Source organism: Callospermophilus lateralis, chromosome 4 (genome assembly GCF_048772815.1).
Source record: "Callospermophilus lateralis isolate mCalLat2 chromosome 4, mCalLat2.hap1, whole genome shotgun sequence".
NCBI lineage: Eukaryota > Metazoa > Chordata > Mammalia > Rodentia > Sciuridae > Callospermophilus > Callospermophilus lateralis.
Window position 1 is genome coordinate 162,928,297 of NC_135308.1, and position 26,040 is coordinate 162,954,336.

General features: G+C 57.6%; 1 protein-coding gene across 1 annotated transcript in view; it reads left to right on the plus strand.

Annotated features, from left to right (window-relative positions):
• Arhgap8 (Rho GTPase activating protein 8) overlaps positions 1 to 26,040 on the plus strand; it is a 59,893-nt gene that overhangs the window by 6,686 nt on the left and 27,167 nt on the right. Inside the window, exons 2-3 of the mRNA XM_077109282.1 lie at positions 13,382 to 13,513; positions 21,016 to 21,103. Coding sequence (XP_076965397.1) covers positions 13,435 to 13,513; positions 21,016 to 21,103 — 167 coding nt within the window. The 5' untranslated portion in view covers positions 13,382 to 13,434. The remainder of the gene's footprint in view (positions 1 to 13,381; positions 13,514 to 21,015; positions 21,104 to 26,040) is intronic.

Genomic DNA, 26,040 nt, shown 5'->3' on the forward strand with positions numbered 1-26,040 from the left:
GGTGCTGGTGACTGCCCAGCCAGCGACAGCAGCCCCTTCGCCTCCCAGATTCCGATTTCAGCACCTGAGACTGGTATGACCCTTGACCCTTTCTCCCTGGGCCTGGGGGTGAGGCCCTGGTGGCCGTGGCCCATCCCTCGTCCCTCCGGAGCCCTCTGTGAGACTCCTGGTCCCCTATGAGAGCCGAGCTTCCTCTGTTCCCCACACAGCGGACGGACGCGCCACTCAAATTAAATTGGGTGCTAATTTGCCCGAGGTAAGTAGGTGTTAATTGTAGCTACAGCATTAAGATAATTGCTGGCAGGGCCTATTTGTGTAATGTGCAAATATATTTTTACAGCAACAAACCATTTTGCTATGAATTATAAATAGAACGGTTGGGTGATTTGAAATCTGTTTTGCATGAGGCGCGGGCAGGCTGGCCCCCGTGCAGGTCTGGCTCCCAGAAGGGCTGCGGCCCGCCCAGCCCAGCAGGAGCTGAGGGTCCTCATCCCCACCCTGGCGTAGGCCTCTGGGCCAGGCAGCGAGGGTCAGGGGTGAGAGAGGTGGGGGACTCGGATCCCTGCGGCAGGCTGGGTGCTGGGCTCATGCCCTGAAGTCCCTCGTCCAGGAGAAGAGCCGTTCAGCGTCTGGTCACTCCTGCTGCGTCTTCTTCCCGGGTGTGGGGGCCACGCACACCAGGTCCTGCACTGGGCCCCAGGGTCCTGTCTGAGCTCAGTGCTCAGGACCCATGGGGACCATCAGCCAGAGACGAGCTTCCACCCATCGCCGGTTGAGAGCCGAGAGGGGTGGCCCTGGATGCCAGGGTGTGGTGTGGTCAGAGGGTGGACAGCGTGGACCCCAGGCAGGGCTTCGTGATTGAAAAGAAAGGGGTCTGAAGCAGGGGGCGGGGGCCTGCCTGCGAGCCGAGGCCCTGGGCTCCGTCTCCCTGGGTCCTGCAGACCTGGACACCCTGGCACTGCTGAGCAAGCCAGCACCTTCTGGTCCCCACCGGGACTCTTTCAGCCACACCTGATTTATGTCACCATGGTGACCTAAGGGCGGGTAGATAACTTCAGAATGAGGCTCCTTCCAGAAGCAACCGTGCATTATTGGGTTGGGATTTTTTCCTTTCTTTTCTTTGGCGGTGCTGGGGATGGACCCCGGGGCCGTCACAGGCTGGGCGAGTGCTCCACCCTGAGCTACAGCCCCAGACCTTTTTATTTTATTTTGAGACAGTGCCTCACTAAGTGGCCGAAACTGGCCTCCAACTTGCAATCCTCCTGCCTCAGCCTCCTAAGTAGCTGAGATAGCAGGAGGAGCTGGGATCATAGGGGTGCGCCACCAGGTCCTGTAGGTTGGGACTTTCTGAAGGTCCTCACTGGGTTGGGGTCCACCCACGTTAGGGAGGGTCATGCTTCACTCAAGCCACCTGATTCTGATTCGAATCTCACCCACAAACACCTTCACTGCTCCTTGAGCAGTGTGTGACCAGACACCTGCTGCACACGGAAGGGCCCCCACAGGCTGCTGCAGCCGCTCACCCGTGACCGGCTGCTCCCCAGGGACCTCCAGCCAGTCTGCACCGCCCTGGGCTCCTGGGCAGCTGTGTGGCACTTGGGGGGTAGGACGCTGGCCTCCTGCCTCCTGGGCCCTCAGCAGTAGGACAGGCAGGGCTTCCTCCTTGGGCCCTGGACACCGATGGGTGCAGGGACCTGTCCACGCATATAAGGGCAGAGGGAGGCTGGTGGCCACTGGTCCAAGCCCACAGGATCGTGGACACCAGGAGAACTCACTGGCCCTGCTGTAGGACGGTGGTGGGGAGGCTCGCGGAGTGTCCAGCACCCCCTTGTCCCCTGCTGCAGCGAGGCCGGGTTCCCATGGCACGGGAGTAACCACCTGTGCTCGGAGGTGGGCAATCCAGACAAAAGGTCCTGTGCTTGTGAGAGGAAAAGGAAGCCACTGTCACCATGGTGGGGTCACTGTCACTGTGGTGGGGTCACTGCTCTGGGACCACCAGGGCTTCACGGGGCCCTCTGGGATTGCATGTGGCAGGGAGGACGGGAGGGCTGACTGGAGCAGGGGGAAGGTTCCCTGGGTCCAGAGCCTCCTGCAAGGCTTTGAAACAAGAATGTCCAGACGTGTCCCGCTCCTGGGACCGTGCCCCTGCCTTGGGGGGGGGGCGTGTGGGCCTGGCATCCGGAAGCCCACTCTGGTGCTGCTGTTTGGCTTGCGGAGGTTTGTGCTGAAGCATGTCCCTGATGGAGCCGGTTTCCAGGCTGGCCCAGGGGAGGGGCTCTGGAGGCTCTGGGGGAGGCTGGGGGAGGCTCTGGGGGAGGCTGGGGAGCAGAGGCTGTGGCGGAGTCCCGGGCTGGAGCTTCCTGCTCCTCCCAACATCAAGAGTGGGGAGCCCCTCCTCCCGTCGTGGGGTTTAAATGGCCAACAGGGAGACAGGGAGTCCCCAGGGACATGGGTGTCACCTGGGGGTAGGGGCAGCCCTCATCTGTGTCCAGTGGCCAGGGCTTGCTAGGGACAAGGGACACCTGGCCTGACTGTGGAGCCCCCCCAGGGCTTCTCCCCGCCAGCTGCCTTGGGCCGTGTCCTGGGGTGGGTGAGGTCGGCTCCTTGGCTCAGCAGGTCGGCGGCTCCCCTCAGGGTGCAGGTTCCAGGCCGGGGTGTTGCCCCTTAGCCCTGGCAGGTCCCCAGCTGCTCCCCAACCCAGGGAAGCCAAGTGTGGAGGAGGGGCTGGGCTCCCAACTGGAGAGGGGCCAGCGGGGACCAGGCAGGGCACGTTGGGCCACTTGTCTGTCCCCCAAGGCCCTGCACCCCACCAGGGAGGCGAACCCGAGCCTGAGCTTGCACGGCGGGGCATGGGGGCGTGGGGGCAGCCAGTGACATCACTGCTCCATCCTCAGAAGCCGCGGCCCAGGATCAGGCGATGGAGGAAACACAGAGGTCGGCCCAGGGAGGGCTGCGGGCAGAGGTGGCAGCAGGTCAGGGTTCTGGGTGAGACGTGTCTTGGGGACCTATGTGGACCCCAGGTCTGTGTGCCCTGGAGCAGGAAGGAATGTGCCCTGGAGCAGCAACCCAGGGGGCTTGCTGGAGGTAGACGGCCCAGAGCTGCAGGTGACACACAGAACCTGTGTGTGTGTGTGTGTGTGTGTGTGTGTGTGTGCGTGTGCACACCCTTCCTCCCTCCTGCTCCGGGAGGGGTCCCCAGCAGTGCCCTGGCAGCCCCTGGGCTTGGCCGCAGGTCAGCGAGCAGCTGGGCAGGTTCTTGCTTGTCTCACGGCTCAGATGGGGCAAAACTTGGGGCCAAGGCAACACAACAGTGTGGCAGCAGGGTCCAGCCCGAGGGAGCAGGTGGCCGGGCTCCCGGGGGTGCTGGTGGGCGGAGGGAGGAGGCTGGTGGAGACCCCACAGGGAGCCCAGGGATCGGCGGCTGCGGACATGGCAAGAGTAGCGTCTCCCCTCTGCACCCCCAGCACCCCTCCCAGGGGACCCTGCAGTGGCGCCTGAGCCCAGCATGAGCTTCGCAGGACAAACCCAGCGACGGGGAGAACTGTGGGCAGGGAAGACCCTGTCGCCCAGGCCGGGCGGGGGAGGCTCAGAGGAGGCGCAGGGCTTGCTGCGGACCTTGGGGACCCTGAGCCAGAGCGGGGGCCCCTCTGAAGCCTCAGGACTGCGCCTGATAGATGCGGAGCCTGGACTTCATGGGGCGGAACCAGGGCTGCCTCCTCAGTCCCCTCTACTGCTAAGAAAGTCGCCGTGACCACAGGAACACCTTGGGGACACCTTGCCAAGAACAGGCTTATCCCTCAGTTTGGAAACCGCAGGGTGCATCACGGCTGCCCGCTCCCCCTCTCTGCTCCCGGGCTCCTGGACAGTGAGTGGAGGGGTGTCTCAGCACCGTGCATCTCCTGGACACGCAGCATCTCCTGTGTGGCCCAGTGCCATTACCACACCTGAGAGAGAGTCGGCAGTGATTCCTTAATATTGTTGATGACTCAGGCCACCTGCTCCATGTGTCCAGGAGTGTTCAGGCTGGGGAGGCTGAGGCAGGAGGAGCGCAAGTTCGAGGCTAGCCTGGACAACTTAGGGACGCCCTACTTCAAGATTTAATAAAAGGGCTGGGGATGCAGCTCAGTGCGAAGCACCCCTGGCGTCAATCCCCAGCACCATAAACAAAGAGATGAATACCCTAGAAGCACGTGAACCAGAACCCCTGGGGCTCCCGCCCTGCATGGGCCTCTCTTAGGCTTCCTTCCACCTAAATGGGTCCCCTTGGCCCACCTGCTGTTTCTTAAATGACCTCGACTTCTCAAGAGGCCAGGCCGTCTGCTCCTAGAGAGCGTCTCGTTCTGGGTCTGATTTCCCCATGTTCTCATGGTCGGGATTTCCTGTGCCCTGAACACTGTTCCTGGGGCTCAGTGAGGGTCAGGCTCAGGCTCCTGGGCCAGCAGCCTCCCTGGAGCTTGCTGTTGGAGTGCGCTGGCGGGCGGCCTGGGATCTCGGGCCGTCCCACTCTCGGTGTTGGGTTTGCTGGTTTGGCTGAGCTGTGACCTCCAGGGTCCCCACCGCTGAGCTGCATTTTCTCCTGCAGTGGGAATGACCTGGGTGGGGATCAGCTTTGGCCCTTGGTGGACGGCCTGTTCCCTGTCTGATGACTGCCCAGGTCTTTGCCTGAAGCTGTTGTTTCTTTTTTTCTTTTCTTTTTTTGTACTAAGGATTAAACCCAGGGGCCCTTTACTACTCAACCATATCCCAGCTCCTTTTATTTTTTATTTTCAGACGGGGTCTAAGTTGCTGAGACTGGCCTCAAACTTGCAATCCTCCTGCCTCAGCCTTCCAAGTTGCTGGGATTACAGGTGTGCACCACCATCTCCAAACTTAAAAATTGTTGGACCTTAAATGTGTGGAGCTATTTCTGGACTCTGTGTGCTCCACCGGTCTGCATGCTGCAGGTCTCTCTTTATGACAACACCACACTGTTCTGATTATGGTAATTTGGAATAGGTTTGAAATTGATGTCTTTCAGTTCTCTTTCTTTCTAAACTTACTGTGGCTCTTGTAGGTCATTTTCAGTTGCACATAAATTTTGGAATCAGTTTATTAATTTCTAGGAAAAGTCCACTAGGGATTCCTTGAGGATTGTGTTTGATTCTATAGATTGGTTTGAAGAGAATTGACATCTTTAGAGTAATGTGTCTTTTAATCCATGAACATAGTATACTTCCCCGTTTATTTAGACCCTTTGATTTTTTTTTTTAAACATTTTGTAGTTTTTTGTGTTCAGATCAGACACTTTTTTTGTTTTTATCCCTAGGTATTTTGAAATTTTTTATACATATATTGTTAGTGAACTTTTAATTTTAATTTCCAATTTGTTCATTGCTTGTATTTAGGAATATAATAGATTTTTACATATTGACTCTTCTCCTTAATCCTTTTTGTTTATTGGTTCAAGTAGATCTTTTGTAGATTCCTTAGGATCTTCTGCTTAGATATCATGTAGGGAAAGTTTTATTTATCTTTCTTTCCAATTTGTGTGCCTTTTGCTTTTTTTCTTGTTGCGGTGGGTGGGACCTTGTGTAGACTGGTGCACAGAAGTGGTGAGGAGGACTATCACTGCTCTGCAAGTTTGGGTCTTTCACCATTGAGTATGATGTTAACTGCAGGTTTTTTTTGTAGGAAGTCATTGTCCACTGGCTGTGGACAGTGTCCCTGATCTCTTTATCAAGTTTAAAAAGATCTTAATTTTGCTAGTTTTTGCTATTGAACATATCTTTAATTTTGTCAAATATTTTTCTGCATTTATTGAGATGCTCATTCCCACCCCCCACCCCATTTCTATGGTGAACTGTGCTGATTTTTTTAATGTTAAAACATCTTTGCACAACTGAAATAAACTCCACTTGGAAACGATAGATTATACTTTTTGGATATTGCTAGCTTTGATTTGTCAATATTTTGTTTATGATTTTCATGTTTATGTCCATGAGCAATATTGGGCTATAGTTTTGTTGTCTTTGGTTTTAGCATTGGGGTAATGATGGCCACATAAAACCAGTTTGGGGTATTTCCTTATTTTCTGGCAGAGTTGTGCGTCTCTCTTGTCTGGGTTGGTGAATGTATTGGCGCAGCCACTTGGTAGATCCCCTCACAGTGTTTTGACGTCTGTAGTGTCTGTAGTGCTCTCTCTCGTCTCGAGATGTAGTGTTGGTTCTGTATTGGAAGACATCTACTTTGTAAGCTCGGTGTTCTAGTCATTGAATTGAAGTACCCAAGTGCTTTCATACAGGAGTTGTGCCCTTCTCATAGACCCTAAAAGCTCGATTTTAGCTAATTACACCTCAGCCAGAGTGTTTTCCAGAGTGCTCTCAGGACAGCTGTTGGTGACATCAGGATGGTCTGGCACTAGTGGAGCCATGTGAAATCCGCCTACCTTTTAAAACGGTAACGATGATGGCCGTGAGAACATTCACTGCCAACCCGCCGTGTGACAGGCAGCTTGTTGCATCATCTCAGTGAATCCTCGTAATATCTCTGTGAGAAGGGAACCTTATTGTCTCCGTTGTCTTTCCTAAACTAGGAAATGGAGATGCAGAGAGGTCGGGGTAGTTGCTGAAGCTTATCCAGGTGGTCTGACTGTGTGCCATTGGATCGTCTTCCTGGCTGCTCTGTCTTGGTCAGTCGGGAGGGGCTGGTGTTTAAGAGGCACCCCGAGGGGATGAGGTCTCTGGGGCAGCCGCACGGCTGAAAGGAAGTGAGCACCAGAGTGTCCGCCGCTTGACCCCGCCGTCCTACCTGCCGGCTGAGCTGGCCTGAGTAACGGCTCAGCAGAGCTGGGGAGGGTCCAGCCGCCTGGGTGTCACCCTCTGGTGGACCTGGCCACCTCTCCCCTCCAACCTGCCTGACCATGATGTGGGGACAAACACCCAGGGCAGTGTCCGAACCCCGAGGGACGTGAGTCTTCCCTGCAGGGAAACATTTAGTACTTGGGCTGTTTCCCGCAGAGGTCGTAGTTGAACAGCCCGTCCTTCCCCATGACGTGGCTACTTTGGATTTGGGGAATCAGCTTCCCTGGCCGCCCGCACCCTCATCCACTGCCCGGTTGGGCCACATGTCCACCTGCTCACCTTTGACTCCGAACCTCGCCCTGCCAGAGGCTGGCAGCCTCCCTTTTCCTGCTGTTCTGGGAGGCCCCTCTGTTCCCCGTGTGTGAACCAGGGCGGAGGAGTCACCTCCAGAGTCAAGTGGCCACGTTTGAGTCGGAGACACCCATCACCTGAAGGCATTTCCAGAGACTCCCAGAGTCCTCATGGGTCTGAAGGCCTCGTTGGGCTGATTTAATTATTCCTCTCTCTCCAGGACATTGGGGCCTCCCAGGCCACGTCCCCCCCCCGTGACTCTCTGGGACAGTCGCGAGGTTCCTGCATCGCTCTATCTCGGAGTCTTCATTAGTGTAAATTTTATTCTGAATTATTGAGGCTTTATTGAGTCCCAGCTGCGGGCGCTCGGGAGAGACGTGTTGCGTGAGCCAGGTCTAGGGGCAGCGGGCCTCTGTTGGGGCAGGACCCGTGACACCGTCCTCCAAAGGCGCAGGGCGAGGGGGCACCTCTGGGTTGCTTTGTGAATCTCCTCCTGAGAGCCCCTCCCTCAGCCCACCCAAGGCCCTGCCTTGTCCCCTCTGTCCAGCCCCCACCCCATCCATGCTGATCTCCCCTCAGTCCCCACGGAGTGCCCGTCCACCTCCATCGCAGGTCCACCTGCTGCCAGGGCTGCTGGTGCCTGCCAGGTGCCCCCAAGGCTGCCCCACATCACCCTGCCCTGCAGCCCTGTTAGGGTCTGTAAACAAGTCAGGATGGCGCCTGGCATTTTGCCAGAGGGAGTGGTTTGTGAAGTAATGCCAGCGAGCCATTAAGTGTGGAGATTCCTTATTGGTTGACTGCTGTATCTAGTTTATGTTAATTAAGATAAGCTGTGTGGAATGTATATACCCCTCCTGTCCTACAATAAATGGCTCCCACTCCTGCTGTATCAATGTACACAAGTTGTTCGTCAACCCCGGCTATTTTGCTGCAGGCAGCTGGACTGCGGCAGAGCCAGCAGATTGGGCTAGCATGTGTAAATCTGTGCTAAATGGAGGACAATATTTGTTATGGAAGGTTGCCAATGAGGAATTTTTGCATGGAGATGGCTAGGCAAAATGCAGCAGCCAGTTACCCTCAAAGAAATCTGGATATGTTGTTAGGAAAAGGACCTTATGAGGGTCAACGGCAACAAGTTGAATATGATCATGCTATATATGCACAAATTGCTGCAAATGCAGTTAGGGCATGGAAGACTTTACAAGGACATGGAGATTTACAAGGCCAGTTATCTAAGGTGATACAGAGAGCTAATGAACCTTACGCTGAATTTGTAGATAGGCTTATTCAAACAGCTACCAGAGTTTTGGGGGATACAGAACAAGCAATGCCATTAATTAAACAACTGGCTTATGACCAAGCAAATCGTTGGTGCAGAGAGGTCATTAGACCATGAAAAATGGAGATTTAAACACATATATTATATTATGTAGAGACATTAATGAACAAGGGCAAGTCTTGGCAGCTGCAGTACAACAGGCTTTAGATGCCAGGCCAAAAACATGCTACAATTGTGAACAAACAGGACATTTTAAAAGGAGTTGCCCCATAGGAGGAGGGTTTAACAAAGCTAGGTATCAAAGGAGTAGAATACTGGGTATTTGCCCACGATGCCGTAGAGGGAGACATTGGGCTAATGAATGCCGTTCTCAAACCACCATAGAGGGTATTCCATTATAAAAAAACGAACAAGGACCAGGTGTCTATCCACGATATCGTGGAGAAAGGCATTGGGCTCCATTGCCAAAAAACGGACAGGGGGGCCCAATGCTCCAGGGCCCACGACCACAAATATACGGGGCACTGGAGGAACCCAGAAACACCATGGAGGAACCCAGCAACAGCATCAGGATAGTGCCCAGGACACATTATCCATCAGATCTCTCATCAGACGAACCAGAGGGAGCGCAGGGTTGGACATCTGCGCCTCCACCAGAGCAGTACTAACTCCAGAGATGGGAGTTCAAATCATTCCCACAGGGGTAAAAGGACCTCTTCCCCAAGGAACAGTAGGCTTATTATTGGGATGCAGTTCTTCTACTCTAAAAGGACTTATGATAGTCCTGGGGTAATTGATCCCGATTATGAAGGTGAAATAAAAATTATAGCTAGTTCTCCAAGAGGTATGTCAGTAATCTCACCAGGAGATAGAATAGCACAGTTATTAATAGTACCCAGTCTGCATGATAAATTTTCCAGTCGTACTGTACAAAGAGGTTCCAGGGGATTAGGCTCCACAAGTGTAGATTGGGCTATGCTGTCTTTAAATTTAGATTCTTGCCCCATGCTAAAACTAAATATTCAAGGTCATGAATTTAATGGGCTACTGGATACAGGTGCAGACCTTAGCATCATCTCTCATCAAGAATGGCCAAAACATTGGCCATTACAACAAGCCACTCAAACGCTTCGAGGCCTAGGAGTGGCAACTAATCCCCATAGAAGTGCAATGGTATTAGATTGGAAGGATCCTGAAGGATGTGAAGGAACTATACAGCCATATGTATTGGATCATCTTCCCATAAATTTATGGGGACTAGATGTCCTAGATCAATTAGGTTTGACATTAACAAATAATATCAATCCAAATGCTCCCACTATTAGGGCTAGACAAGGTTTCAGGAAAGAAAAAAGATTAGAAGAACAAGAACAAGGTATAGCAGCACCAATACAAATAGATCAAGGAACAGACAGACATGGGTTGGATTTTCAGAAAGGGCCACTGAGACAATCAAAATTACTTGGAAATCAGAAAGACCAGTGTGGGTTCCTCAGTGGCCCCTGACTAAAGAAAAGATACAAGTAGCCCATGACCTGGTCAAACAACAATTAGCGGAGGGACATATACAACCTTCCATATCTCCCTATAATACTCCCATTTTTGTCATCAAAAAGAAATCTGGTAAATGGAGATTATTGCAAGATTTAAGAGCCATTAATAATGAGATGGTTATTATGGGACCTGCTCAATCAGGGATTCCTCAATTGTCTGCTTTGCCAAAAATCTGGTTCGTTTTAGCTATAGATATTAAAGATTTGTTTTTTTTTTTTTAATTCCAATTCATCCTGAGGATAGTCCACGTTTTGCATTTACTATCCCTGCACTGAATCATGAAGGTCCTGATCAGAGATATGAATGGAAAGTACTCCCTCAAGGGATGGCTAACAGCCCAACTATGTGTCAAATTTATGTTAACAAAGCCACCCAATCCAGCCACTTAGAAATCAAAATCCTGAACTACAAATATTTCACTATATGGATGATGTGTTATTGGCACATAAAGATAAAAACACGTTGCTAAAATGTTATGCCACACTTACAAATTTATTACAAAGTTATAATCTAGAGATAGCAATAGATAAAGTACAATTAAATTTTCCAATTAATTATTTAGGAGTTCTATTATCCTCAATCATGGTCCGTCCACCAAAAATTCAAATACGAGTAGACCAACTCAAATCACTTAACGACTTTCAAAAGTTATTAGGAGACATAAATTGGATAAGGCCTTATCTAGGTATACCAACAGGAGAGTTGGGACCTTTATTTGATATCCTAAAAGGTCCATCAGATCCAAATTCACCCCGAATGTTAACGCCTGAAGCAAGAAAGGCATTAAAAATCATTGAAACATATATGGAAAATATGCATTTGGATAGAATTGATATAAGTTTGCCTTTATTATTTATTGTAATACCAACAAAAAATATTCCTACAGGAGTATTTTGGCAAGAAGGTCCATTATTGTGGATACATTTATCTTATTCTCCTATCACTATTCTCACTAGGTATCCTGAGGCTGTAGGACAGGAGCAGTATTTATACATTTTGCACAGCTTATCTTAATTAGCATAAACTCGATACAGCAGTCAACCAATCAGGAAGCTCCACACTTAATGGCTCGCTGGCGTTACTTCACAAACCACTCCCTCTGGCAAAATGCCAGGCGCCATCCTGACTTGTTTACAGACCCTAACACAGCCCCCTGTGCGTGCCCCCCCACTGACCCCTCATCCCCACGCCCAGCGTCCTGAGCAAACACGGCAGAGCTGCTCTCTGCGACTGGGGAGACGAGTGACAGTGGCATCTGCCGCCAGGTCCCAGGATGCCATCTCTGTGGAGGGCCAGGGAGGCTGGCGGCGGGGGAGGAAGTCATTGTCCACTGGCTGTGGCCAGTGTCGCTGATCTCCTGCCCCACGACCACCCTTGGGGTGGGGACCTTGCTGTCCCCGGCCAGCTGGCCCCACGGCACCACGCAGGCTGGGCTGCCTCTGCTCCTGAAGGCACTGGAGGGCCGGGGACTCTGCAGCTGTCCTCCGCCCGGGACCTGCCTGCTCCAGGACACGCTCAGCCTGCCCTCAGCAGGAGTCCTCTGCGTGTCCCCTGGGGCCAGCCCGTCCCCAGGCCTTGCCTGTGGAGCTGGTCCTCACCCAGGCGGGGACCAGCCTGCACCAAGCCTGGAAACAGAAGGCGCCCAGCCCGAGCCCTGGTGCCCACCCACCAGCACCACCTCACACCTGTCACCACGGATCCCCAGCCCGGGGTTGACCCCTCACGGATGGAGTTGTCCACCCTCTTTCGCGTCTGACACTCCACGTGACTGCGAGGCCCCTGCACCGTGTGGAGCCGTGTGGCCGCAGCTCATGTGCACACTGTGCAGGGCGCCCCCTGTGGGGCAGCTGTGGGCATGACTCCTTTCCCGGGTGGGTGTCCCTTGGGGACCGTCGGTGGCCGTGGTGCGGTGTGAACCAGCCCACGTGTCCGCGTGTGTTTGTGCTGAGTCTGGGAACTCAGAACTTACGTTGTGTTTAATTAGACAAATTCTGATTGGATGCCGGCGTTCAGACACCGCGCGCGGTTTTCATTTTAGGGAGAAACGAAAACGCAGCTGGGCCCTGGAAGGGCGTCCCCACCCCACCCCCGCGGGCTTGTCCCCGAGAGTGGACAGACGCCCCTGCCAGACCCTGGTGGTGGCAGCCTTAGGCCAGGATAGGACGTTCTGGCCTAGGGTCCTTCGTGCTGGAAAGGTGTGTCCAGGCTGGACCTGTAGCAGCTGGGAGGGGGAGGGGCAGTGCACACGTCCTCTTGGGGACCCACTTCCAGGAGGTCATACGTTCACATGTCAAAAAACCTCGCCCTGTGCAGCAGGCAGGAGGCCCCTGGGCTCCCTGGGTAAAGCCCAGCCCCTTGCCAGGCTCCCAGGGCTGCTGTGACAAATGACCATGAACTTGGTGACGTAGAAGTTACTCTTTCACAATTCCGGGGGCCAGAGTCCACGATCCAGGTGTGGGCAGGACCACACTTCCTCCCGAGGCTGCGAGGAGGGGCCTTTCTGCCACTTACAGTTCCTGGCGGCTCCCGACGTCCCTGGAGGGCTGGCCGCTCCATCTCCATCTCTGCCTCCGCCACACCTGGAAGCCCTCTGCGGGCTCTCCCCATGGACACCAGCCACTGCATTAGGGTCCCCTGCATCTACAATGACCTGGCCCCACTAATTGTCCCCAAGACACTGTTTCCAGATAAGACTCAGCCACATCGGGGACTGGAGCCCCGAGTCCCCTTCTCCTTCCAGCGGGGGCTCCCCCAGGGCCGTGGCTCAGCGGCTCCCTCCTGCCTTGCTACCTCACTCCAGCCCTCCCCGGCTTTGCGCCAGCCTCCTCCGCTGCCAGGCAGGCAGCGCCTTGGGACCTGGGTCAGAGAGCTGGAATTTAGGTCCCGACCCATCGCAGTGTGGCCACGGGCCAGTCGCTCTCTGGGCCTTAGTTCCCACTCCTGCCAGTGTGGGACAGAATTCATCTTGGGTCTCATTTTTCCTCCTCCTTGGTGCTACTCACTGGGTGAGCATGGTGGGTGCTCAGCTGAGTTAGAGTGCACAATGGGTGCCCAGCACAGGTGGGCACGTCGTGGGTTTGTGTCAGCAGCAGGTACAGAGCAGAGGCCGGTGGCTGTCTGAGAAAAGGACTTCAGGCCAGGTGTGGTGGCTCACGCCTATAATCCCAGCAGCTCAGGAGGCTGAGGCAGGAGGATCTCGAGTTCAATGCCAGCCTCAGCAAGAGCAAGGCGCTAAGTAGCTCAGACCCTGTCTCTAAATAAAATACAAAATAGGGCCAGGGATGTGTCTTAGTGGTCGAGTGCCTCTGAGTTCAATCCCTGGTCCCCCCAAAAGAAAAGGGACCTCAGAAGGGTCCCACACTCCCCTCCGTATTCGAGAACATGACTGACCTCCCCCAACGCTTGCTGTCCACTGCAGGGACCTGGAGGGGACCTCTGCGCTGGGTGCTGGGGGAAGGCTCTGCGTTACCCATGGCTGGCCAGGACCCTGCACTGAGCACCAGCCACCCGTTTTACGATGTGGCCAGACATGGCATCCTGCAGGTGGCAGGTAAGTCAGATCAGGGGCAGTGTCAGCTTTCGGGCCCTGTGGGGTGGGACAGGCTCTCCGACCGTCTGGCCTCCCTTGGGCTGTGCCCAAAACGGAGATGGTGATTGGCACGAGACACCTGGCTGTGCTCTGAGGGGGCAGTGACACCTGTCAGAGCGTTGCTGGGAGCTCTGAGGAGCTGAGGGACCATGCTCCGTCACTCTGAGGAGCAGAAGCCCCAGTTGTGGGGAGCGTGTCGTTAAGAAGGGCGCAGCCAGGCTCCCCTCGCCCAGAGCAGCAGGCCTCTGCACGGGCTCAGAAGACCTGCAGCCCGCCCAGCGCCCGTTGGAGGGACGCACACTGCAGCACCCAGCCTGGGCCTGGGATCAGGGACCCTCCGTGCGAGCTTCTCAAGTGAACAGTGACCCCAGCCCCGCTCCTGGGTCCCCTGCGCTCACGTCCGTCACCCTCTCATCTCCAAGGAGCTTGGGTCCTAGAGGAGTAAGAGGCAAAGAGAGGCCCAGTTCTCACTCGTTGGAGACCCAGAGTCAAGGAGAGGAAGCATCTTGGTGTCCACTGACACAGAGGAGGGATCGGAGGTGGGGTTGGCCGGGCACCCCGTAGCTCCAAGACCCCGAGGTCCTTTTGAGAAAATGCTCAGGACAAACGTTGGGGACACAGATCCACAGATCAGGTGCCAAGGAAAGGTAGGAAACCGTTGTTTTACATAAGGCACAAAAATATGTTTGTGTTTCTATAAGATGGGCTTAGTACTAACTTTAAATGAACAAATGGGTAACTATTCTCAGATTTTCTGTTCTGGGAGGCCAGCAGGGCAAATATCTGCACAGGGTCCCGCTTTTTTTTTTTTTTTTTTGGTACTGAGGATTGAACTCAGGGGCACTCAGCCACTGAGCCACGTCCCAGCCCTATTTTGTGTTTTATTTAGAGACAGGGCCTCACTGAGTTGCTTAGTGCCTCGCAGTTGCTGAGGCTGGCTTTGAACTCTTGATCCTCCTGCCTCAGCCTCCTGAGCCTCTGGGACTACAGGTGTGCACCCCGCGCTCAGCTGACCCACATGTTTTTAAAACACTCCTTGAGATTCTTAATAGTAGCCCCTAGAGGACTGTTGGGTTCTGAGACCTGGGAGTTGGCGGGGCAGTGACCACCCAGCTGGAGGCCCCTGGGTGCTTGAGCAGGTGGGTGGTGGTCAAGGTCTCTACAGGGTTAATTGATGGGTCGAGCCGGTCAGCTCTGCCTCCTGCTCTTTGCTGGTTTCCGTCAACCGCCAGCAGGAGTGGGTCCTGGTCAGAGCTCCCTGCTGGCCTGTCCAGGTCCTTCGGTTCTGCCCTCCTTGGCTTCCCGTGCTGGACGCTGTGCAGTTGGGAGGCGAACACCTGGGCGGCTGGTCTCACGTTGTCCTTGTGTTGTTCGTGGGTGGCTTGGTGTCCTCCGGCTCCTTGTCCTGAAGTCTGATTTTTGGTGACGTTCACATGACCACAAAGCTGTGTGGCTTTCCGTCCTTGGAGCCAGCAAAGCTTGCCCCTCCCCGCCTCCCTGCCCGCTGCCCAGGTCACAGCCTGCAGGGGCATCTCTTCACCAGCTCATCATTGGAACGTTAGCGTCCACGAGAGAGGGACGCAGGGCTTGGCCCGCAGCAGCTGACCGGGCCACCACAGTGGCTGGGGGTGGGTCACCCAGAGGACAGACTTGAAGGGTGCTGTGGGTCCTTCAGTGTCATTAAGGGGCTGTGGACACACCTGAGGTTGTGCCCGGGGTCCTCCGCTTGGCTGGTCCACTGCTGCAGAGCCCTGGAGTGGTGTGTGGCCGAGGTCTCGGGTCCTAGATAGTCTTTTGTTTTGGAGCAAAGTTTTCAAAAGGAGCTTCTTAGAAACCTAACCATCTTCAAAAAGACGGCCTCAGGCCACTCTGAGAAGCCCTGGAGAAGCTCACAGGAGGCGGAGGGGACAGCAGAGTCAAGATCCCCTCGCTTTAGAGAAGCCATTGGCCCCAGCCTGGTGGGAGGCGGTGGCTGAGGCGCCTGAGCTGCTGGCACCAGAGCCCCCAGTGGGGAGCTGACCGGGCCTCCCTGCCGCCCGCCCTCCTCCCGGCCGCACCTCCTTCCCTCCTCTCTAACTCTGGCTCCTGCTCCTGAGGGGTCCCTAGGGACAGTTCAGGGTCCTCTTTCTTCTGGGGCCCTTTCAACAAGGGCTTGACCACGTCCTTCAAGTCCAGCCAGACCTGGTCCCCTGACAGACGGGCTCCTCTCGGGCAAAGCCAGACCACAGCCAGATCCAGAGACTTGTCAGAGCAGGTCTGAGGGCTGGGGCCGGGGCTCAGGGTGGAGCGCTGGCCCAGCGCGTGTGAGGCCCTGGGTTCCGGCCTCAGGGCTGCGTATAAAATAAAGGTCTTGTGTCCATCTACCATGAAGAAAATTTTTTACTAAGTTTTTTTAAAAAAACCTTTCTGAGCAGTCCCTCACAACCTAGGCATTAGGTGTCTGGCTAAAGGGAAGCTCCGTAGAATTCTAACCGGCCGAGTGGTGTTTCATAAATGACATTGACTTTGGTATTTTAAGAAGAGGTCCTGGTTGGGCCAGGTGTGTTGGTGCATGACCATGATCCCAGCCACTCAGGAGGCTGAGGCAGGAGGATTGCAGGTTCAAGGCCAGCCTCAGCAACTTACTGAGACCCTGTCTCAAAGTGAAAAATAGAAAGTGCTGGGGTGTGGCTCAGGGCTGAAGCATCCCTGGGTTTACTCTCCAGGACCAAAAGAAAAAAAGAAGTGGTCTTAGTGGGGAAAGCATGTTTGGGGGTCTGAAGCTTGGATCTGGGGCCCAGGCTCAGAATGAGGGCAGGTGGCGGGAAGCAGGTGGGAGATGGAAGGTTCTAGGCCCAGGGACCAGAGGAGGCGGGAGGCACAATCTCAGAGATGTGGAGGGACAACTGGTAGGGAAGAGAAGGAGAGGTCACACAGGATCTTGTGCTGGACCCAGAAGTGCGCCCTCCTCACAGAGCCCAGCAGGGCAGCTGGCCTCCTGCAGGACGCAGACCAGGCAAGCCCTCAGATCTCCTCCACGTCTGCGGAAATGGCTGCGGCCTGGGGCCTGCTGCGCTCACCAGCCTGGAGCAGCGGGCGCCTGGAGGAGAGGCGCAGGGAGGTCGTGGGCGCTGGGCTCCTTCACGCACACCCCATCCCGGGCCGCGAGGGAGTAGCGGGGAGGAGAAATCGCGGATCCACCCTGGGCCTGGCGGATCCTGCTCTGCGTGGGCTGCATTCATTTCCTTCCAAGCTGTGACCTCGCGAAGCCTTCTGGATCCGCGACCTGTGTTCCCAGAGCACAGCCGAGGGGTTTCTCACCTCCACTGAGGTCCTTGGTGCAGATGCCACGGTGACAGTGACAGTGACGTCACGGCTGCAGCAGGAATGCTCCAGGGAATCCTCAGGGCTGCTGAGGACGCCCGTGTCCGGGAACTGGGGAGAGCAGACCCTTGGTGCGGGGAGCAGAGAAGGCTCCCGGGGAGGCGGGTGCTGCTCAGAGGCAGCGGCTGCAGGCTGGCCCCCTGCCCGGCCCTGGCCTGGCCTCTGGGCCTCAGTTTCCTCTCCTGTGAGGTGACAGGACGCAGCCCTCCTGAAGCGCCAGGCTCCTGCCGTAACGAGCGCTGTGTGTGGCTCGCCCAGGCTGTCCAGTGGGCTGGCTCATCTTCCTGCAGCCCCCAAGGTCAGCTTTATTATTGTCCCCATCATGCCAGGACAGGGAGGCTGGCCGGTCATCTGGGAGCTGTGGTGGCTGAGGAGGAGAATCCAAGGCGGAGGCTGGGCGGGCAACTTAGTGAGACCCTGTCTTGAAATGCAGGATTTTTTTTTTAAGGGCTGGGGATGTGGCTTGGTGAAGCCTTGCCTGGCACACGTGAGGCCTGGGTTCCACCCCTAGGACCAGCACCAAAAAAAAAACTATTGATGTGAAAATAAAGTGCCAAGTTTTTGCCCTTTTGGGGTTTTTTATTTTATTTTTGAGGGTTGGGGTTTAAAAGCTTCGACGGCAGCTCATCTTCACAGTCCAGTATCATGGTATCCATGGACCCTGCACATAGTAGGTGCTCAGTAAGTGTTTTTGAAGGGAATGAGTGAGAAGGATGCGGGTGGAGACAGGGGACTGGCCCGAGTGGGCTCAGACTGCTGTCCACTCCTGCCGGGTGACTTTGCCCTGCTCTGCCCTGGGGCCTCTGTCCCCTCCCTCTGGTGGACGGCCTCCAGGCATGGTCAGTGCACCTGACGCCCCATTGCTGGAACCCATCCTTCCCTGCCCTCTTGCCCCGTCCCTGCACCCTCCCCGCCCCCGGACCCGCTGGCCAGATTATCAGGCATGGGGCACAGTGGTCTCTCCTGACCGTCTCTCAATGTGCAGCAGCCGTGGACGTTTGGCTTCCTGCCTCATGTCCCCCAGAGCAGGGGCCCCCATCAGGCCTGCGGGGCGGGTCCCCGGCCACCTTCCTGGGCCTCTGCTTCTCCAGCCCTGGCCTTCCTGGCCCATCCCCAGTGGACACTCTGGGGTGCTCACAGGCCTCGTCTGTCTCCTGGCCTGACTCAGCCCCACCTGGGGCCCCCCATAGCCCAGCGCCCCCCGCGTGTCCCTGTCCGTGCACTGGGAGGCCCTGCTGCAGACCTGAGCTGGTGGGGCCCTCCTCACAGGGCCTCCCTGCCCCTGTCACTGATGCCAGGCCGGGGGATCCCTGTGTCCCCCACCCCACCTCACTCTCTCTCTACCCAGTGGACCCTGCCCCATGGCCTGAGGCCTTCCAGGGACCCGGCAGATCTATCCCAACCTCCTCCCTGACCCCCACTGTCAACAGGACCAAGTCCACTCTTAGCCCTCCTTGTCTGGGGCCCTGACCCCTTCTTCCCTCTCCTGTGTCCCATTCCAGCCCTGCTGGTCCTCGGCCGACCTGGGGTCCTGAGTTGCTCCCGCCCGCTGCCCTCAACCGCACCTCCCCCGCAGCCGCCTTTCCCGGGCGCTCAGTGCTGCCCTGCAGTCCCCTGTGGGCAGCTGCAGGGCCAGATCCCGTGCTGCATGCCACACCTGCCTGGCCTGTGGCCCAGGCTCTGAGTCCTTGGAGTGTCCCCCGGGGCTTAGATAGGTCATGCTATGAGGTCCTCGGGGTGACCAGGTAGGCTGCTGAGGTCCCAGGGGTGGGGCTTTGAGACCCTGGGGAGGGGCTGGAGACTCTGGTCAGTGGACATCGGTCAGTCACCCTAGGAAGGAAAGCTCTGGTCAGGGCTGCAGCACCTCCCTGGTGGGCGGTGATGGCCCTGTGTGGGGAGGGCGACCCAGGCATCCCCTGGCTCCACCCTAAGGCCATGCTGAGTTGTAACCTGCCTTCACAGGGACAGCCGGCCCTCACCCAGGACGGTTCAATTTAAGATTTTTTTTTTGTACTGGGGACTGAACCCAGGGGCGCTTAACCACTGAGTCACGTCCCCAGTGCCCCACCCACCTTATTTCTGAGACAGGGTCTTGCTAAGTTTCTTAGGGCTTTGCTAAGTTGCTGAGGCTGGCTTTGAAATTGTGGTCCTCCTGCCTCAGCCTCCGGAGCTGCTGGGATCGTCCTTGGAATTTTGAAACTTTATCTTTTCCTGGGCCAAGGATCTGGACTACAGGGTGGGGCGCTCCCCTTTCTCAGTGCTGGGTGGCAGCGACCCAGCCCTCGGTCGCAGGGAAGCCTGCTGTGTTGCTCAGCTGGGGCTCGGGCAGGCCAGTGGACCCACTGGGTGTCAGTGTGAGACACTCTCAGCTGGGCACGCGTCCTCGAGGCCCTGGGTTGGTCCCAACACAGCGACAACCAGCACAACACAATCTGTGGCTTATCAGGCTGCGGCCGCCCTGAGCCAGGGTCTTACTGTACTGCGCTTCCTTGAGTTCTGCGAATTGTTCCAGAAAATTCTCAAGTAGGAGGCTGTCATGGGAACCCCAGGTGGCCAGAAGTGGGGGTGGCTGGGGACCTCTGAACTTGGCGATTGTGGCCAAAGACGTGATGCCCTCTGCCTGCAGAGTGTGGGCCACACCTCCCGGCCCCGGGTGGAGGCAGGCGGACTGTCCCCAGGCCTTTCCCTGTGGCCCCCACCCTGACCTCCACTCCAAGGGCAGTGCTGCCCAGTACAACTGTGCGTGTGGTGGGCGTGTGCAGGACAGTCCTGTCTCGCCACCTGGGGGCGAATGTGGCAGTGCCACTAAGGAGCTGCAGGCTCCCCGCTCCTGGAGGGGGGAGTTGTTAAACTTCAACACCACGTGTGCCTGGTGGCCGCAGGCCTCGGAGGCTCCGGGAGGACAGGAGAGGGAGCAGCGTGCACACTGGGGTGGCCAGGTCTGGGCACTTTCTGTCCCAGATTCCCCTGGAGCCCCAGGATGCCCATGGAAGCCAGGCCTCGCCCTCCGACCCCACCTCAGCAGACTGACCGAGGCCTTAGCCCTGCACTGTCTGCACTGTCCCCGCGCCGGTCCCCGGGGCCTCTGCTGCTCCCTCACCTACGACAGGTGGGTGCTGCAGGTCTGTGGGCCAGCTGCGGGGTCAGGAGGAGGGGTGACGTCCAGGTGGCAGGAGGCGCTTTCAGGAAAGGAGGGGGCCTGGTGCCCCACCCGTCTGCCTCAGGGCGTCCCAGGATTTGGTGTCCCTCCCCTGCTGCCCAGTGGCCTTGGCCCGTGTCCGAGTGTGCTTTCCTGTGTCTCGTGTTTGGTTGTGAGGGAAGCCATGGGTGTGGCAGCCAGGGCAGCCTTCTCCATCCGCCCCTCGTCCCCAAGCCAGGGCTGGGGAACAAGGAGGCTCAGGGGTCCAGAAGCCAGGGCTGTCCCCAGCACGTGACTTAGGCCCCTCCAAGCCTTGCCGAACCCCGGGGATCCTCCCGCTCAGCGCCCAGGGCGTGGAGAGAGGAAGGCTGTGGGGCTCGGCCCTTCCACCTGGCCACGGGTGGGGGTGGGGGGCTGCAGCAGGAGGGTCCGGCTGCAGAGTGTGTCCAACCTCCTGCCCCAGGTGGAGGCAGGCAAAGCCCCAGGGTCCTCACTAAGCACCTGCTGTGAGCCCCGCCCCGAGTCTGGGTTCAGGGGACACAGCTCTCAAGAGCACCGTGTGGCTGTCCTGCATGGAGCCGGCACAGATGTGTCGAGAGGCCATGCTGGACAGGGCTGACCTCAGGACTTCTGAGAGGGCCCTGTCCTGCATGCAAGGTCCTATCCAGGGTGACTACTCTGGGCCACCTGCTGCCTCCAGGGCCCGGAGCTCGAGGGAAGCCCTGGGGTGGGGGGTGGGGAGGAGGGGCGCACAGAGCAGCCGATGTGTCTGGATTGAAATCCCAGGGGCCACCAGCCAGCGGTGAGGCATGGCCCTGGGGACCTGAGCAGTGGGCCTCAGTCTTCCAGCGCACGGGCAGCCGGAGGACCCCCTCGGTGACAAACAGGGGGAGCTCAGGGCTGCGCCTGGGGGTTTCCGGGGAAGCTGGGCCGAGGCTCACGCGTGTGTCTGTTCCCACAGGGGACGACCGCTGCGGGAGACTCATTGTCACCTTCAGCTGCTGCCGGATGCCCCCCTCGCACGAGCTCAACCACCAGCGGCTGCTGGAGTAAGTGTGCCCCCCCGACACCCCCCCTCCCCCGCGCTCGCCACCCTCCCCACGTCTCCTGCCCCCTTCACCTCCCTCTGCTTTGTCTACTTGTGGGCATTGAGCTCTGATCTTCCTGAGCCTCCCCCAGGGCCATTTGGGGACAATCTGGCCACCAGGGCCACTGTGGCCATCACCAGCACCATCTGCACGGTGGGGGGCTGGTTGGCTTCCTCCTGGCCAGGCGAGTGCCTGCGCCCTCCCTGTGACGGGGTCCTGGATGTGGAGGGGACCCTCCAGGTGAGATGGCATAGACGGCCACCCTGCTCCTTCGAGGCGCACGGATCTCCCTGGGGCTATGTGCGTGCCCTGTGGCTGCCGCATCAAAGGACGGCACCCTGCACCTAACCCGGCAGCCCCCTGTCCTCCTGCCTCTCCAGGGCAGAGGCCAGGCGTCCTTGCTCCCGCCACATCCCTCCCACACCTGCCTCCCGCTGTATTCCCGGGTCTGTTTGGTCTCCTCAAGACACCAGCCAGTGGCCCAGGTTCCCATGAGGCGAGCCGTGGGCATTCTGGGTGGAATTGGGCCCTGTTTAAACCTAGACTGGCCATGCCCCACCCCCGTGTCCCCTGCGCCCGGGAGTTTGCTACCTGGGTACAGGGGTACGTGTTCACCGTGCCGACCCCACCGAGCTGGGGAGCTGCCCTGTGGTCTGCGTGGGGACAAGGCTGGGGCTGGGGCCTGGACACAGGGAGGAGGTGGGGGTGGCCGTCTGAGGGGCTGCCCAAGGGCCCTGCACCGCTCGCCCACACACCCAGAAGGCACCAGATCCAAGCTGGTCCAGGAAGGCCCCTGCTCCCCCACCTCCTCAGCCAACCCTGGCCCATCTCCGGAGTGTCATGTGCCTGTGTGACAACAGAGGCCGCTGTGCCTGCTCCCTGCCTGGCCTGGCCCAGACCACGGCCACGTGGGGGCCCACGCCTGCCACCACCCCCAGACCCCACTCCTCCCGTGAGGCCAGTGGCCCAGTGGGGGGGGGGCCGTGGCTGGAGCCCCCAGCTCAAGATGAGCGCTGGACTGGTCTCGAAGCGCCTGGAGGGCTCTGGGCTGGTGGTTCTGGGGAGTCCCCTGACCCGAGGCCCAGTCTGGCCCGAGGGTCTGAGGACCTGCAGGGAGCCAGCCCTCGGAGCCAGCACAGCCAGGTGCGGGTGGGCTGGGGCCTCCCTGGGCACCAGGAGGGGTGAGCCAGCTCCTGGTGTCACAGGGCCCAGGGGCAAGGAGGGCCACCAGGTCCCCAGGCGTCTCCTCCTGGGACCTCTGATTAAGCACGTTCCCGTGCCACACTATCCTCCTTGAGGCAGGGGACCAGTGTGCCCAGGGCAGCGCTCTCTGGGGCCACTTCCTGCTGGAATGGGGCCAGGGTTGGTCATTCTACAAAGACAAAGGTGTCCCCAACACACAGGAAATATGGGGGGGGTGGCCAGGGCTGGGGGGAGGAGGAGAGGACAATGCTTCGTAGGTCCAGGGCTCCCCTCCGGGACGATGAGACAGTTCTGGAGCTGAATACAGGTGGCAGCATCACGCGGTGAACGGACCTAGTGTCTCTGGGGTGCTCGTGTTAAAGTGGTTAATTTTATGCAAATTTCACCTCAGTTGGGAAAAAGCACCTGTGACAACAACCCGTTGGCACACCGAGCTCTTCGGGGGCCTACCCAGGGCACCTTTGTGGCCAGATGGGAGTGGGCGTGAGCCCCAGGCACAGTTGTGCAGGCTGTCCACTGCCCACGGGCACCCAATGGGGCTGCCACCCACTGTGCTCTCAGCCAGTGCGGGACAGCGCGCCCAGAGGAAGGGCTCACACACAGGCTCCGGGGCTTGCTGGTGTCCACAGGAAGGGCCCCGGAGCTTGTCCTTCCTCGGCCTTTATGGAGACATGACAGGCCCTACGTCGGTCCCTCCATCGCTGGGCTTCCTGCAGCCAGATGCGGGCTCCTGTTTTGAGAAGAAGAGTCCGCGTCTTTGAAGTCCATCCCATGACTTAGCTGATGACTTCCTGTGCTGAGCGCGGGCAGAGCTCCTGAGCAGGAGGAGCTGGGGGAGGGCCAGGCACTCTCCAGGGAGGGCCGGAATGGGCTCGTGGCGGGTCCCCCGTCCCCCTCCCTGGAGAAGGTGTCCAGGATGCAGAAGTGCCGTCCTTAGGCCTGGGGTGGCTCATGCCTCCATGGCTTCCTGAGGGCGCGGAGACTAGGCGCTGGGGAGCAGAGTGGGGTGAGCGGCCTCCTCTCCTGGTGAGCACTGACCAGCACCGCAGGGGTCAGAGCCGCGCCATCTCACCCGGGCAGACGGGGTGGGAGCAGGCGCAGGTGGCAGCAGGTGGCTCTCGGGCAGGACAGGGTGGACTTGTGGACCCCTGGCAAGGCCCCTGGCCAGTGCACCTCCGGGAGACTCAGGTGACCTGTCTGTAAATGGGGACGGCAGTCCAGCCCCACAGGGCCATTGGGAGCATCAGTGAGCAGACGTGCGTTTGGCTGGTTCTGCCTCTGGAGGGGCCTGAGGCTGCTTGGACTCATCAAAGAACTGACCTGCTCGCGCTCCACGGGGTCCTGGCGAGGAAGGGCGGTGGAGCGCCTGCACACGGACAGAGCTGCGGGTCCTCCTGGGGGTCCTGGGAGCGCCTGGCCACACGGCACCTCCCACGGCCTCAGAAGCTGGGCTGCCTTCCCTGGGCGCCGCGGGTGGGTTCACTCCAGGCACAAATGACGTGGGGCGACCCCGTGAGCTTAGAGACCCTGTGGGCTTGGTGACTCTGGGGCTTGGCGACACTGTGGGCTTGGTGACTCCATGGGCTTGGTGACTCTGTAGGCTTGGTGACACTGTGGGCTTGGTGACTCCGTGGGCTTGGTGACACTGTGGGCTTGGTGACTCCGTGGGTTTGGAGACCCTGTGAGCTTGGTGACACTGTGAGCTTGGTGACACTGTGGGCTTGGTGACTCTGTGGGCTTGGTGACTCCGTAGGCTTGGTGACACTGTGGACTTGGTGACTCCGTGGGCTTGGTGACACTGTGGACTTGGCAACACTGTGGGCTTTGTGACTCTCTGGGCTTGGTGACACTGTGGGCTTGGTGACACTGTGAGCTTGGTGACACTGTGAGCTTGGTGACACTGTGAGCTTGGCAATACTGTGGGCTTGGTGACACTGTGGGCTTGGTGACACTGTGAGCTTGGTGACACTGTGAGCTTGGCAATACTGTGGGCTTGGTGACACTGTGAGCTTGGTGACACTGTGAGCTTGGCAATACTGTGGGCTTGGTGACACTGTGGGCTTGGTGACACTGTGAGCTTGGTGACACTGTGAGCTTGGCAATACTGTGGGCTTGGTGACACTGTGGGCTTGGCGACACTGTGAGCTTGGTGACACTGTGGGCTTGGAGACCCTGTGAGCTTGGTGACACTGTGGGCTTGGTGACACTGTGAGCTTGGTGACACTGTGGGCTTGGAGACCCTGTGAGCTTGGTGACACTGTGGGCTTGGAGACCCTGTGAGCTTGGTGACACTGTGGGCTTGGTGACACTGTGAGCTTGGCGACACTGTGAGCTTGGTGACACTGTGAGCTTGGTGACACTGTGAGCTTGGCAATACTGTGGGCTTGGTGACACTGTGAGCTTGGAGACCCTGTGAGCTTGGTGACACTGTGGGCTTGGAGACCCTGTGAGCTTGGTGACACTGTGGGCTTGGTGACACTGTGAGCTTGGTGACACTGTGGGCTTGGCGACACTGTGAGCTTGGTGACACTGTGGGCTTGGAGACCCTGTGAGCTTGGTGACACTGTGGGCTTGGTGACACTGTGAGCTTGGCGACACTGTGAGCTTGGTGACACTGTGAGCTTGGCAATACTGTGGGCTTGGTGACACTGTGGGCTTGGTGACACTGTGAGCTTGGTGACACTGTGAGCTTGGTGACACTGTGAGCTTGGCAATACTGTGGGCTTGGTGACACTGTGGGCTTGGTGACACTGTGAGCTTGGTGACACTGTGAGCTTGGCAATACTGTGGGCTTGGTGACACTGTGGGCTTGGTGACACTGTGGGCTTGGTGACACTGTGGGCTTGGCAACACTGTGAGCTTGGTGACTCTGTGGGCTTGGTGACACTGTGAGCTTGGTGACACTGTGAGCTTGGTGACACTGTGAGCTTGGTGACACTGTGAGCTTGGCAATACTGTGGGCTTGGCGACACTGTGAGCTTGGTGACACTGTGAGCTTGGTGACACTGTGAGCTTGGCAATACTGTGGGCTTGGTGACACTGTGAGCTTGGTGACACTGTGAGCTTGGCAATACTGTGGGCTTGGCGACACTGTGAGCTTGGTGACACTGTGAGCTTGGCAATACTGTGGGCTTGGTGACACTGTGGGCTTGGTGACACTGTGAGCTTGGTGACACTGTGAGCTTGGCAATACTGTGGGCTTGGCGACACTGTGAGCTTGGTGACACTGTGAGCTTGGCAATACTGTGGGCTTGGCGACACTGTGAGCTTGGTGACACTGTGAGCTTGGCAATACTGTGGGCTTGGCGACACTGTGGGCTTGGAGACCCTGTGAGCTTGGTGACACTGTGAGCTTGGTGACACTGTGAGCTTGGCAATACTGTGGGCTTGGCGACACTGTGGGCTTGGAGACCCTGTGAGCTTGGAGACCCTGTGAGCTTGGTGACACTGTGAGCTTGGCAATACTGTGGGCTTGGTGACACTGTGGGCTTGGTGACACTGTGAGCTTGGTGACACTGTGAGCTTGGTGACACTGTGAGCTTGGCAATACTGTGGGCTTGGTGACACTGTGGGCTTGGTGACACTGTGAGCTTGGTGACACTGTGAGCTTGGCAATACTGTGGGCTTGGTGACACTGTGAGCTTGGTGACACTGTGAGCTTGGTGACACTGTGAGCTTGGCAATACTGTGGGCTT